At 55.9% G+C, this 14,818-nt stretch overlaps 1 protein-coding gene across 1 annotated transcript in view; it reads right to left on the bottom strand.

Moving 5' to 3' along the window:
• The window catches only part of UNC5A (unc-5 netrin receptor A), a 61,652-nt gene extending 52,369 nt beyond the window's left edge, over positions 1-9,283 (bottom strand). Inside the window, exon 1 of the mRNA XM_030326971.1 lies at positions 9,214-9,283. Coding sequence (XP_030182831.1) covers positions 9,214-9,283 — 70 coding nt within the window. The remainder of the gene's footprint in view (positions 1-9,213) is intronic.
• Between the last annotated feature and the right edge of the window lie 5,535 nt (positions 9,284-14,818).

The raw sequence follows: 14,818 nt of genomic DNA on the forward strand, positions 1-14,818 counted from the left end.
TATTCAGCATTTTGATTAAATATTTGGGCAAACTGTATTGATGACACACTGGTTAAATCTGAGGACAATGTGCCCATCTCTTCCTGGTGAACAAGCTGCAAATGGTCGCAAATAGGACAGTGGCATAGGTGGCTTGGACCCAGGCTAAATGGCAAAACCCTAACTGCTGGCTGTGGGGACTGGCTCACATGGCACAGCACTTGAGTTGGCCCAATGGGGAAGGACCAGGACATGTGTTGGATGGCTGAGGGAAGAGATGCTCTCTCCTTCCCCCTGGGCTGGGCCTGCAAGGATGTAGCCCTGGTAAGTTGTGGCAGCCACCTTGGGACTGTGAAGGGAGAGGTTGTTGGAGAGTGGTGCCAGTCCCCCAAAAGAGCAGAGATGAGGCATGGATCCTGGCCATGCCGTTTTTTTCTGGATCCAACCATGCCTGAAGCTAGACTACCTTTTAGTTGCATGCACCAATAAATCCTTTTTTTTTTTTTTTTGCTTAAGTAACTTTGGGTTGGGTTTCCTAATATTTGCAACAGCTACACTTAGTATCCTGTGATAGTTCGTGCCAGAGCATTGTATCACAGTGGGATGAACTCCTGGGACTGACATCCAGAGGCAGGCAACAGGAATGTAGGGGACAGGGAAGGGGCTTAGAACCATGCTCCATGAGAAACAGCAGAGAGGACTGGTGGTGCCTGGCCTGGAAAGGGCAGATGGGGCCAGGGAGGAGCCCTGTCTTAAATAACTGAAAAGGGGGAATCCTCCTTTTGTCAGAAGGAGGAGCCAAGAACCATCTGGGGGAGGTTACTGAGAAGGATTCCTCCTTGTAACAAAGTGGCTTTGAGTCTCAGCCACCTGACGATGTGTGGCCTGGGGCAAGTTGGAAAGCCAACCCCCAGGCGGATTTATATTCAAAATTCTGTGGCCTGTACAGCCCTGCCTAGGTTGAGGAAGCACCCAAGGTGGGGTCAGGAGGCAGGATATACAGTGCAAAGAGCTTGGAGAGATGAGGGGATAAGCCCAAGACCAGAGAGTATCAAAGTCTCCTGACTTTCTTCCATAGTCTTTCATGTCCATGGGGCACCCGACAAGGCCTTGAGAGTAAATGACCACCTAGGACAGCATTCTGCTACCCACGGTGTGGGAGGGGGTAAGCAAGGGGGTCAGGCTGAGCAGTAACAAGGTTCCAGCCCTACCATTTCTTGAGCCTCAGTGTCCTTTTCTAATAAATGGGACTAACCTTACCTATCTCGTGGTTTGTCCTTAGGTTCTGATCAGATGATGCAGGAGAGCCCAGCACGGGCCATGATTACTACCATCATGAAGTTAATTAAGGAATAAAAAATGTAGCAAGTCTACAACCACCGAAAGCTCCTCCTCTCTCCGCCCCAAGCTTCTCTTCTAGCTGAAGGAAGATGAGATTTGGAGTCAAAGACCTGGATTGCAACTCCAGCCCTGCCTAGTTTGGCCAGGGACTGCAGGAAGCCGTGCCCTCCCACATCTGTGAAATGGGACCGAGGGCAAGCAGCGCATTCGAAGCCCCTCGCCCGCAGGAGGTGATCATGGAACGCGGCGTTCTCCTTTCCGCAGCGAGGTCAGCCGGGGTGCTCTGGAGGTCTCACGCACACCAGACCTCCAGTGTGACCCACCGGCCAGCCACGTCTACGGGGCCCGGGAAGACGGGGTGGAGGGGTGGGGGGGGAGGAGGCGGGGGTGCAGCTGGGCGCGAGAACCGAGGCGCAGCGGAGGCCGCGGAGCTGCGGTGCCGGGAGGCTGGACGCCCGCTCCCCGGGCGGCAGCCGAGCGCTCAGCCAGGAACTTGTTAACAGGCCCCGAACAAAGAGCCACTAATCCGGCGGGCGGCCGCGGGCGGGCTGGCGGGCGGAGGGATCCCGCCCCTTCCCCTGCCCCTGCCCCTGCCCCGAGTTTACAGCGCTCTCAGCACCCGCGCCGAGAGGGGGCGGGGCCGCGGGGCAGGACGCCCCCGGAGGCGCCCCTCCCCAGGGCCCCAGCCGGCTACGGGGCGGACGGGCGCAGTGGCTAATGGCTAATCCCCTGGGCTGGAGCTCCTAGAGAGTGGCTCGGGCTCCCGCCGCCCCTCGGCCGCTAACGTGCCCTGCAGCTCGCCTGGCCGGAGGCCCGCATCTAGCCCGGGACCCCGGCCTGGCAAGCTACCCAAACAACGAGGCAACGGGGTGGGGATGGTGTTTTGGGAAGCAGGGTAGGCTCCCGCCACGCGGGGATCCTAAGGAAGCATTCCTACCTGCCTGTGCCTGGCACCCTTTTATCGGGGAGGAGTGAGGGGGCTGGAAAGATGCTGACATGGGAAAACCCAGCAGCCCCTCAACTCCATCTGGTCTCCGCCCCAATCAGGAGGGAGTAAGGTCTCGCTCCGGGTGTACTGCCGGCAGGCTCTCGGCTGGACCTGGACGTGCTGGGGTGGAGCAGTGCGGGGTGGGGCCCACCTGCCGTCCCGGCTGGGGAGGTATAGGGCAGAAAGGATACATCGTCGGAGCTCCCTACCCAAGGGCCCTGCAGTTGTAGCTCTCAGGCCCCATCAATCTAGACTGACCCCCCTCCTCAAATCTCAGCCACATATTTGCCTGGAGCTCAAGGTCACCCTGAGCCTTCCAGATGGACACAGCTCTGACATCTAGGTGTGGGGAGGGTCCGAGTTCTGGGAGACTCACCCATCAGGGCGCTGGCCCTTGGTGCTGTCTTCAGGGGCCTCCTCCTCCATCTAAGTGGAACCTAAAACCTACCCCTTTGGGGCCTACCTTAGGGATGAGCAGCTGCCATTCAGGCCTCCCCAGATTTCTGAGTCTCTCCCTCTCCCCCATCTCAAACAGGGCTGGGCTGGGCTTGTCAACAACCACACCTGGAGAAGGGGAGGGGAGGGGACTTCTATAAGCGCTACTCCTGGGTGTCAAAAGAGACAATCAAAACACAGGCCTCTCCTCATGCCTGTGTCCTCCCACTTGAACCCCTAGCTGCACCCCATCCCGCAAAGATGGCACCAAAGACTCCCCCCAGGTGAGGACAGAACAGTGTCCTCTGCCACATCGTTCCTCGGCAGTTGCTAACATTGCATGCCTACTGTGTGTCAGGACTGTGACACACTGATGACATGTATTAGTCCACCTAATCCATACAACAACCCTGTGAGGTGGGTCCTTTTATGACTCCATTTTATAGACAAGAAAACTGAAGTGCAGGGAAAAGCTAGATTGCCAGCTAGGACTAAGGGTGGGGCACAGGGGGTACCAAGGGCACACAATTTAAAGAGGCCGACCCTGCCCTTGCACAACTTAATTTCTGCACCCTGGGCACCTCCCTTGCCTCACCCTAGTCCAAGTCCTCGTCCAAACTCAGACTTCAGAGCTTGCCCACTCAACCCTTCTACCACCTCCTCAACGTGCCTGGGGGTCTGGCTCCCGAGGGCCAGCGGCTGCCTGTAGCACCTGACATTAGTGCCTCGGAAGAGGGTGGCCTTAGACACTGGCACTATGACCTTCTTGGGACCATAAGAAGGCCTGTTTTTGCCAATGCGGGTGTTCACCAGCTAAAGCAGGCCCTTATTTCCTGCCTTGGGTGCTGGGACTCACAGTTCCTACCTCTGCTTCACAGCCACTTTCAGCCCTGCCACAGTGGCCACCTGGCTCCAAGGCAACATGGCAGCTACCGCTGGGGTGGCTGGAGCCTTTGGCAGGTGCTGAGCATGTGTGAGTGTTTCCTGGGGGAACCTGATGCTGAGTGCACAGTCCACCCCAAGCTCTCAAGGCAGCCTCCCTGCACACTAGCCTCTGCTCCAGTAGAGTCATCAAGTCCAATGCTTTAATATACAGAGGCCAACAGCCCAGAGAGGTTAAGTGACTTGTCCAAGGTCACACAGCAATAGAATGGCAGAGCTGGGACTAGAATTTAGTTCCATCCAGGGACCCCACCCCCTTTGCTACTATTTTCTGTGTGTCAGAGCTGATCATTAGCACATGGTTCCAGGACAAGCTGCACCCAAATCATCACCTTCATAGAATCCCAAACAAAGCTCTTTGCACACTGGAGGAATCGGTGTCTGAGTCAGGCCCAAGTCCCTGCAGGGGGTGGAGACTGTGGGAGGGGGGGCGGTTGCTTCTTCCAATTAAAAGCATGACTCTTTCCTGGGACTCCTGCCTGCGGCTGGAACAGCGACAAATGCTTTCTTCTCTTATCTCTGGGCTTGGGCCCTGATCACCACCTTAGGACTCTAGCTCTGTCCTAACTCATGCCCCTTCAAAGCCAGGGAAAATGGAGGAAGGAGATAAACAAGCCACAGGGGTCTGCTCCATGTCAGGTTCCACCCTGGGGCACTCTCTATGTTGACCACCATCTCATTACTATAGCTTCAGGAAGCAGAAATGACCCTATTCTAAAGATGTGGGAACAGGCTGGGTAGTAAAAGTTACTTGTCCAAGGTCAGGTGGCTTAGAGTGAAACCTAGACCTGTCTGTCTCCAAAGCCCCTGCCCTTTCCACTCTACCTGACGGGAAGAGGGGGCTGAGGCTCCCCAGAAGGCAGGAAGACCTGTCAGTGCCATTCCCATGGGAGCAGACAAGAAGGGTAAAGGAGTGGACCAGGAGAATTGATCATAGGAAGCCGAGCTCCCATCTGGGTGGCGAGGATGGCTGGGGCTCATGGGCCAGACTCTCCTGGTGCTTGGCCTCAGGAACCAGAAGTCCCAATAGGTGTTGCACACAGCAGCCCAAGTTTTGGTGTCAGTTCCATTCCTGAGGATCAGGGTGGGGCCTGAGGAAGAGGCCATGAGACCAGTCTGTCAGGGTCAGGAAGGGCAATGCCATGACTCTATGCCCCTTAGCCCCACCTTCCAGGGCCTTTAGTCTAAAGGTTTGGTGCCCAGAATGACATTATTTGCATGAGAAGACACCCATCCAGGAACATCTATGACTGGGAGGGGGAGGGGTGAGCAGGGAGGTTCCTGCTCAGTAGACCTGGGCCTACAACCTGTGTGAAGGACCCACAAACATGCATGATCACATGAGCTGGTTTGCCATCCGTGTGAGGCTCCAAGACACAGCTACCCCATGGTGAGGCTTTAACCTGCTCATTCCTACCCTGGACAGGAGCCATTTCCAGCCTCCCCAGAGTAAAGCAGTCTGTGTCCAGGGACAGGGATGGGGAAGGCTGCCAAGGGGGACAGAGTAAACTTCTCCCCCCTCTCTAGCCATAGCAGCCCTCCTTACCTAGCCAGAGAACCCAAACACACATGGAGGGGAAAAAAAAGAAAAAAAAATAAGAACTTGACTGGCCATGACTCAGAGCATGTTGGGGGCTAACAGCAGGGTCATAGTGCGGTGGACAGTGGCAATACCCGTAGGAAACACTGGCATGAATGAATAGCTAACTTGGGCCAGGGGCCTCTGGCAGTTGCCCCAGGCCCCATGTGCCTCTCTAGGCCTGAGGAATCCATCCTGTCGACTACTCAGAGCTCATCGATGTGCCATGGCCCCTGTGTGGGCCCTGGGAGGAGTTGGGGAGTCCCCTTGGAGGGAGCTGAGATAAACAGAACAGTTGTACTGGCAGCAGCAGGGGGGCTTGGCCTAGGTCTGGACAGAGCAGGAGACGCTGGGCTGTAGGACGGGGAGTGTGGCTGGCGGGGCCAGGGGCACCAGGTCCTGCAAGGCAAGGGAGCTATAGTGCAGAAGCCACAACTTGACTGGGGGTGTGGATGCCTGGCCCACCAGCAGTTAAAGCCAAGTTCCAATGGATCAGCCTAGTCATGCGTGGTGATGCAGGTGTTTCCCTAAGTGCCCCCAGACTCAGGTTTGGACTTCACCTTCAAGCACTGGTGAGCCACAGAAGTCTTTTTAGTGGGGTCCCAGCCTAGATACCAGGGGCATTAAGCAAAGTAGAGTAGGTACATAAAGGGGATGAGTGGGGTGGCCACTGCACTGGTCCAGGTGGGAAAGGTGAGGGAGAAAGGGGCTGGGGGGGGGGGCAGGTGCGGTGACAAAAGAGGAGAGGGACACGAGCAATGTCACAAGTAGAAGCGAGCTGGAGGACTTAGTGACAGATTAGACATGAAGCGTGAAGGAGAAGGGAGAGCCAAGAGAGACTGCAAGGTTTCCAGCCCCAGGCTGGAGGACTAGGGGGGGTGAGGGGAGGCAGCGGGAGGGGATTGGCCTGGATAGAGTAGGCTCAGGCATGCATGTATGTGGACACACGTGTTCCCAGGCAGCAGCCAAGCCCAATACTACCGCCTTTGCAAGAAGAAGGGGTCCCCCTACCCGGGGCTTAGGGCAGCTCCTGCCTTTGAGACTGCAGGTCTGCAGGTCTGGGGCCCAGAGCAGGACCAGGTGGGAGGAAGGTATGTGAGACAGGAGGGGCTCCTAGCCCTGGGCTGAGGCCAAAGTTGGCTGCTCATAGAAACCTGCCAGTGACCCACGGCTGGGGGCTTGGTACCTGGATCAGTACCAATCCCCGGGTTCCCGAGGGAAGCCCCTCCCAACATGGGCAACAGGGAACAGACAGGACCAGCCCTCTCCTGGGGGTACCTGGGAGGCCCTGAAGCCCAGCCCAACCCATCCCCAAGGCAAAGTGAGAGCCTTAAAGAATTAAGACACTCTCCCCCAACCAACTGCTCCAGTTTGGGGTGAGGGGTGGACAGAGGGGTCCAGGACCAGCCCTGAGGATGGGGGTGGGGCTCGGGGAAGAGGCCATCAGGACAGATTGTTGAGGTAAGGATGGACAATACGACAGCTCAGTGCCCCTCAGCACCACCTTCCAGGAGAGCCAGCCCTGGGTGGCTCATGGGCCCCTCCCCCTAGGAGTGCAGAGATCTGTGTGGCAGGGCATCCAACAGGTGTGAGCGGCCCACAGGGGTGGGGAGGCAGGTGGCAGCTGTGTGACTGGGTATGAATGGGAAAAAGCTGTGAGACAGGGTGTGGGGGAGTGTCCCCGTGTGCAGGGGCACACAGACAGTGAGTGTGCTGAAGGGACAGGCTTTTGTGTGAAGCAGTGACAGAGGGTGGGCCCTTGGCCTGGGGAGCCAGAGGCTGCAGTCCTGCTGGCCCCCGGCGCCCCCTGCCGCCTGACTGGCCGTCTCTTCCTCAGCCACTCACACACATTTTTCACTGGCTGCTGTTGCCGAGGAGATGATGGGTGGTGTGGGAGGAGGTGTGGGAGGAGCTGGGGTCATCTCAGGGCCAGCCTGCTTGGGCACGTGTGCCCAGAGCCTGTGGGGGACAGCAGTAAGGGGCCCCAGATAAGAAGAAGGGCCCCTGCATGCCGTTCAGAGGCTCCTCCCACAGGCCTGAGAGTTCATTCCCAGAGGCAGCCTCTGCTCCAGGGCAGCCCTGCGGCACGAGTGCCCACCTGCCAGCTCCCTGGGCAACCATGGACCAGGCCCCAACAGGTGCCCCACCAACCAGGGATGCGGTTCCCCAACTCTATGACCTTCTGAGAAATCCATGCGGCACCCCCCAGGCTGAGGCACCCTGACTCACCAGCACCCATCACCCCCTTATCGACACATGCTCACCTGTGCAACTGCTCACAACGATCACACACATGTGCAGGAGGCCAGCCGTCACACAAGCTCATCTGGCCACACACATACCAATGCCATACACACTGCCAGCCCTCATCGTCACCGGGGCACACATGCCAACCCACAGCCTTCACACGTGCTCAGGCATGACCACACAGCCCTCTCACACACAGCCGACTTGGTAAACATTTCCCGGGCACCTACTCGGTATCTGGCAACACCTCCCCTGTGTGAGGAGCATGAACACCCCCAGTTTACCATGACCAGCTCACCAACCCTGCACTCCCCTGAGGGTTGCACACACGATCCGAACACGGATATATGTGCAATAGGAACACACACCCAGCAGTAGTGCAGCCTCCTGGCTCGGTCAGGATTAAAAGGGGAGGTCATGGGGCAGAAGGGTTTGTTAAAGTGAGGATTTAGGGGGGACAATGGGGTGTTGGAAAACGGATGGGATAGAGTAGAGGGAAGACTGAGGGGGCAGAGTGGGGAGGGCAGCCAGGCAGAATGGGTGCAGGATGTGCAACACAGAGACCCTTTAAAGAAACAGCCATCAGCCTCAATCATGGGGCTGTTGTAAGCGCTCACTCATTGATCTCTAATCAGTCTGGTTTCATACCTCAGGAACCCCAAAGCTCCCTTCTGACATCTAGGATTAACAATGGCCTGGCCAGGGTAGGAGGCATCCCCCAGGTTCTCAGAGCAGCAGGAATCAAGAATTGCTAGGGTGCACCCCGTGTCCCCTTGATCACACAAATGACCCCCCCCCACACACACACACACATAAGCTCAGCTCTGCTAAGTGCATGGATGGTGGGGAGGAGAGATCAGGAGGCCCTAACAACTCAGCCTAGGTGGAAGCTCAGGGAGAGCAGACAAAGGATGCAGGGGAACTCCCCCCACCCCAAGGGAGGTGGGCTGAAAGCCTAGTTACCAAGCAGGTTAGGGTGGCCAACGGGACATTGAGGGAGGAGGAAGGGCGGTGCAAGGAAAGGGAGAAGGGAAAGCGGCAGCGGCCCCACCATGCATAACTCTGGCCCCCACGCACCGAGGAGGCTGGGAGCCACAGCCCTGGCCAGGGGCCGCGGGCCTTTGACTGTGCAGGCTGTAAGGGCTGGGGGCTGGTGTATGCGCCTCCACGCCTGAGTGTGTGCGTGTGCGAGCGTGTGGCGGGGACAGAGGAGGACACTGTGTTCTGGACGTGGGCAGAGGCCAGTTGCCAAGTGGGAATTGTGAGTAGCTGTTTGGGTCAGATGCTACCGGGAAGAGGTATCTTAAGCCCCCTCCTCAATTTCCTGGGCACTGGGATGTGGTCAAAACCTCTATCTATGACTCTCAGAGTCAGGCTCCCCCGGGCGTTGATTCAAACCCTCGACTCTGCTCTGGGGCCGGGCAACCAGCAAACTTCCCCCGCCCGGAGGCGTGGAGCGTTTACACTCGCCAGCCCCGCGCGCTGACAGCTGCTCCAGCACTTGGCAGAACCCAGGCTTCCGGGGAAGCGCGCGGGGAAGCTGCGCAGCAGCGAGAGGCGGCCCCCGCGTCCCGCCTCGCAAAGTTTGGCCTCCGGGGGCTTCCAGACGGGTCCGGCCGCGCGGGTCAGGGACCCCCCATAGCAGCGAGCGTTCGCGCGCACAATCCCCCGCAAGCCTCCCCAGAGCGCGCGCGTGACTCACCCGTGCCGTGGAGCCAGGCGGCGAGGACTATGCCCAGGAGCGCTGGCCACAGGCCGGGCCGGACGGCCATGGCCGCGGGCGGGCGAGCTGGCCGGCCGGGCGCGGGGCCCCGCGGGCGGGAGGGCGGCTTTCAGCGCCTCAGCCCAGAGCCCCAGCCCGGGGCGCCCTCGGGGCCCATGCCAGCGGACTGCGCTGCCTTGGGGCGGCCGGCTGCGGGGCGCACGCGGCGCGTGGCTCCCCTGGGCACCGGGAGCACAGCAATGCAGCCGGGGCGGAGCGCAGCGCCAGCCGCGCCGCGCACCGAGCCAGCCGCCGCGCGGAGCCCGCAGCCGGGGAGCGGGCCGGCGGGCGCCGCAAAACCCGGACTGGAGCAGCGGAGCGGGGCGGCGGCAGGGCGGGGCGGGGGAAGGAAGGAGGGGCCCGGCCGCCCCACGCCGCGCGCTTGGGCCACCCCCAGCTCCGGGGATCCCTCCCGGCGTTGCCCGAGGCTCCCCCGGGGAGGGGTTGGGGTGGTGGGCGGGGAGGCCTCCCACCGCCCCGCGCGGTCTCCAGGGACAAGGCCTGGAGTCTGAAACCCGGAGTGGATCAGTTGTCCGGATCCGGGCTCTCCCAGACCCGCCAGCCTGCGCACAGGTGGCCCGGGAGGGGCCCAGGGCTGCGGCGACCCCGGCGCGGCGCCAGCCTGCAGAAAACGGCTTGGGGCAGGGGTGCTCGGGGCAGGTTCCGCTGCAGTCCTCTCCCCCACCCCACCCCACCCCACTCCCCGCCTCCCAGCCGCGCTCCGAGGCCGTCTGCGTGCCGCGGTACGCCACCAGCCCGCGGCTTGGATAAGGGACTGCGGGAGAGCGCTCTGCCCCGGCCCTCGCGTAGAGGTGCTCGGGCAAGCCAGACTCAGGGCCACCTGCAGTCCCAGCCATGTAGCTTGGTGGACTCCAGCGTGACCCAAGATTTCTCTAACCCCGTGGCTCCCTTCGCCTAAGGAAAACAACCTCAGGACACAGCGTATCTGGGCGCGCGGTGTTTGCGCCCTGAGCTAGCACCGCGCCAGAGACGTGGGCGTGAAGGACTGGGCAGGGCTTTGGGAGCCACGGAGACCCCGGTGTAGGATCTAGGCACCTCTCCACCTTCTAGCTCTGTGACCTTGGGCAAGTCACGTCGTCTCCAGCAATGACCGCTGCTGGAGTCTCCTGCTCCCCACCCCCATTCCCTAATCTGGTTAAAGTAAACAGAGGGTTGCCTTGAAGGAGAAAGGAAATGACAAACGCGCAACATACACACAGGACGAATGGTCAGAAAAAGAGAGGGTCCGACTCTGGGAGGGATGAGAAGGGTGGCGGCAAGGTCGCAAAGTAAGCCTCCTACAGGGGCCAGTCAATAATTTAAATTGGTGCTGCACGCTGGGTGATGTAAGAATGGTCTTCCCTTCCACAAAGAGATATGAGCTCTCCTCTATTTCTTGAAACCACGAGGCCCTCTCTCGGTCTGTCTTTTGTTTCCCACTTTTGATAGAGAAGGGTTATGAGAAATGTTTTCCTTTTCTCTTAACTAGTGTAAGAAACATCAGCCAATGTCCAGATACTCATGCATGGATACTGGGCTTCAGCGCCAAGGAGGCAATGGCAGTACTGGAGACGAGACATCAGATCCAATGGAAAGGTGCAGCTGGCTCTTCTACTCTAGGTGCCAACTGAGGGTGTTGGAATTGGGGCCCAGTATGGCCCTATCTTTCAAATTATCAAGAGAAGCCATTGGATGCAAAATCTTCTGATTTAAAATTTTTAACTAAAAAATATATTTTTTTAACCTCATGTGAGCCCAGGTGAAAATGTCTGCAAATGTCCAACAGCTTCCAATTTTTGAACTCCGCTTTGGGGATTGCTTGTATGTATGCTGTGTCTACTTGATCTACCCAACTGGAGTGTGTGTGTGTGTGTGTGTGTGTGTGTGTGTGTGTGTATGTGTGTGTGTGTGTGTGTGTGTTGTGGGGAGCAATGTGTGCTCAGGTCCCTCCCTCTGACACTATGCCCCACCCTGCTTCAAGGGAAGAGGTGGATGGAAGAGGTGAAACCTTAGGAGGACTGTCATTTGGGGCACCTGGTGTAAGAGAGGTGATTAGGAACTGGGTTTGGGCACTAAATGGGGAGAATGAAGGACTGAAACTGGGGTCTGGGATATAAGAGGATATCATAATGGTGCGTGCTGCACTCTGCTCTGTCCTTGCCTACGTTAATAATTTGCTCCTCACATTCAATCCTATTAAATAAACATTATCATCTCCATTATACAGTAACGGTAACTGAGATTTTGGGAAGGGAAGTGCCTTAAGCCCAGGGCCAACGTATTCAGTGTTTGCAGGGCTAGCTGAGATTGGGCCTAAGGGAGGCTGACTTCAATGTCCATGCTCCTTACATTTCCTCTTCCTGCAGTTTCTGCTCTGGGACTAGAATTTGGGAATAAGGTTTGGGGAACAAGAAAAGAAAGGGTCTCCTCTTTTCAGTTTGGTGGCTGTTTTCACTTCTCTGGCCTTCTTTCTTCAGCCAGAATAGAATGGTCTATAACAGGGTAGACTAGGTTATGTCATGGTAACAAACAGTCCCCAAATATCAGTGGCTTCAGCCAACAAAGGTTCATTTCTCATTTGTTCTTCATGGGTCTACTGCTCCAGATCATCCTCAATTGAGGACCCAGGCTGACAAAACAGCCACTCTCTGGAACATCGTTGGTCAGTGAGGTGGGAAAAGAGAGGTCTGGAGGTAATCAGTGGCTCAGCCCTGAAATGACATGTGTCACTTCCACTGACAATTCATTGGCCAGAGCTGGCCCCATAGCCCCATACAAAAGGGCCAAGAAATATAGTTCTCCTACATGCCAACAGCTGAAATGTGAGGAGCAGCATTAATGATGACCACTGCCTCCAAGCTCAGCATGATCTGGCCCCTGCCTACTTCTGCAACTCTGCCTAGGCCTTAGCCATGGTCACCTCCCTTCTGTTTCTCCAGCATCCAAATTCATCCCCACCTCTGGACCTTCCCACTTGCTTTTATTCCTGGAACACTATGTCCCCAGATCTTCACATGGTTGGTTCCTTTTAGGCACTCAGGCCATCCCCTTCCAATTGGTACTCAGGGCATATCAGGAAAAGAAGCAGGGATGCCCTTGAGGAGATGGTGAGTTAATTGTCTCACCTGAATTCTGCTTAAGAATCTAGGTGGGAGGACTGCCAGGAAGTGCTTGTCTCAGGCTCAAAGGTAGATGATCAGATAGGAGGACTCCTAACATCTTTAACCTTCATTGCCTTTGAGCCCCAGACTCAAAGGGAGGGAGCAGCAAAACCCTTCCTAGGATGGACTCTCCAACTAGTGTCTGTAGTCCTATCCAGTGACCATGCATGGGTTTCACCTCCAACTATTCTGCTGGCTAGGAATTTCTTCTCCCTAGGCAGCAGGAATCTGCCCCTCATTGGATTCACCTTTTGGGGCCTCATCAAACCTGTCTGCTCCTTCTTCATTTCTGTTATTCAGAAGACTCTTCTTTTTTACTTCAGATGACAAAGTCTGGGTCTATCCTGAATTTACTCCCTTTAGACCAAATAGTTCTGCTTCTGTTACTGGAATAGCAACAGAGCTCTGGGTCTCTGTCCTTGCCACCGTGGCCCCCTACTGTAAGTGCTTTCCACCAAGGCTGCTCCTCTGAAGGCATCTCTTAAAGGAAATTGGCACATCTCCTGCCTGCATGGCCTGATGCATTAGCAGGGTCCCAATCAGTTATTGGTCAGTGACATCACACTGTTAATGCCCACTGGATTGGAGGGGAGGGGCTCTGAACCCATGGTGAGGCCATCAATGACTTGGAGATGTGCCAGAATCTCCTGTGGTGCTGGTTAAAATGCACATCTCCAGGCCCTGCCCTATCCTGATTCTAATTTAGTATGTCTGGGGAAGTGTCTAGGAATCTCTGCTTTTCCCACCCACTCCACCCCCAACCAGCTATTTCTACTGGTGCCAGTGGTCTGAAGATTGCACTTTGAGGAACACTGCCCCATGTCTTTTCATAGGCGCTGCCACCAGCTGGATGTTCCCCATCTACCCTTGCATCACTGGCTTTCTGAATTTAAGTGCAGAGACTTCAGTTCATTCCAATTCTATTCCATTGTATTACATCTAATCCCTTTATCCTATATGGAGCCCTCTCAGGTTGAGGAAGCTGTCAGGCAGGGTACTTGCTATTTTCTTCAGCTTCCTGTCATTCCCAGATAAGATTGGGAAGTCATGTATACTTTCAACCAAGTCCTTGCTAAACAGGATGCTGAGAGCAGGACCAAGGAGAGAGTCTAGTGGCTCCCCACTTCAGACTATCTTGCAAGTTGCACCAGGGCAATAAATCAGTATCTCTTTCATTCACTCAGGAAACCTCTGACCACACCATCTTCCAGCTAACATCTCACTGCTGCACCCACAAAATAAACAGACAGTCCCTACAGAACCCCAGATTCATGAGCCTCCAGCTTTATCCTAATCTACCAGGCCAATGACTAAAACAAGAAATTAGTTCAGCAGGCTGGACTTGCTCTTGGTGACCCCACGTTGGCCCTTGATAGTCTAGTCCCTGCCTTGATCCAAGCATCCATATTTGCCCACTGCTCAGCATCTAGCTTCTGTCTTCTAGAAGCAGCAGCTTCCTGTCTTTCCTTTGAGGAATCACCCTTCCTCACCATTGGTGTATGAGATTCATGGGGGGCCACCCCACCCCAGTTCCAGAGGATGACACATGCTTCAGGTCTACCTACTCAGCAACCACTATTCCTTGAACCACAGTGATTCATTTAGAGATGGGCATATAGCCTGAACAAAGGGCTCAGGCTCTTTTCTGGGATTTTTGTTAGAACTAAGAAGAGAAAGAGTTTCTTTTCTTGCTGAACTTGGAGCAGAAAAGAAGAGACACTGGAGCTGCCACCATGTGAGGAGAACATACCTGAGACTGAAGCCTGGGTAGGGAAAAGCAGAGCCTGGAAAAGAGAGACACTGAATATTGATTCATCACTTAAGGCCCTTAGATCCAGCTGCTCCTGAAGCTGCCAGATATACCCCTGGTTTTTCAGTTACATGAGCCAATAGATTCCTCTGTTTGTTGTTTAAGACCATTTGGTTTTTTGTCATTTGCACCTTTAAAAATGATACATAATCATCTTTTATAAAAATATTTTCTTGAACCTTGCCCAAGATGGAATAAGCATTTATTAGTGCCTACTGTTTGCAAGGCTTAATACCACCCAACTGGGGAAATTGCAGCCTGTGGGAGAAGACATAGTCTTCCCAGTTGTAAGTTAGGGTGGAATGAGCCAGGTCATAAGACAAGTGATGAATGGGGGGGGGGGGTGGTTAAAAGGGAAAGAGAACTAGAAACAAGCCCCTTCAGATGACCCTCAGCAATATCTGGACCAGTACCTTCCTCACACAGAACCCCAACACCCACACATCCCTGAATCTAACACACACACACACACACACACACACACACACACACACACACACCATGCCAGCACTGTCTTTCCTAACTCAAATGCACTTCCCAAACCCAAATCGCACACATGTGCGTGCCCAGCAAC

This window comes from Lynx canadensis, chromosome A1, assembly GCF_007474595.2.
Source record: "Lynx canadensis isolate LIC74 chromosome A1, mLynCan4.pri.v2, whole genome shotgun sequence".
In the NCBI taxonomy this organism is placed as follows: Eukaryota; Metazoa; Chordata; class Mammalia; order Carnivora; family Felidae; genus Lynx; species Lynx canadensis.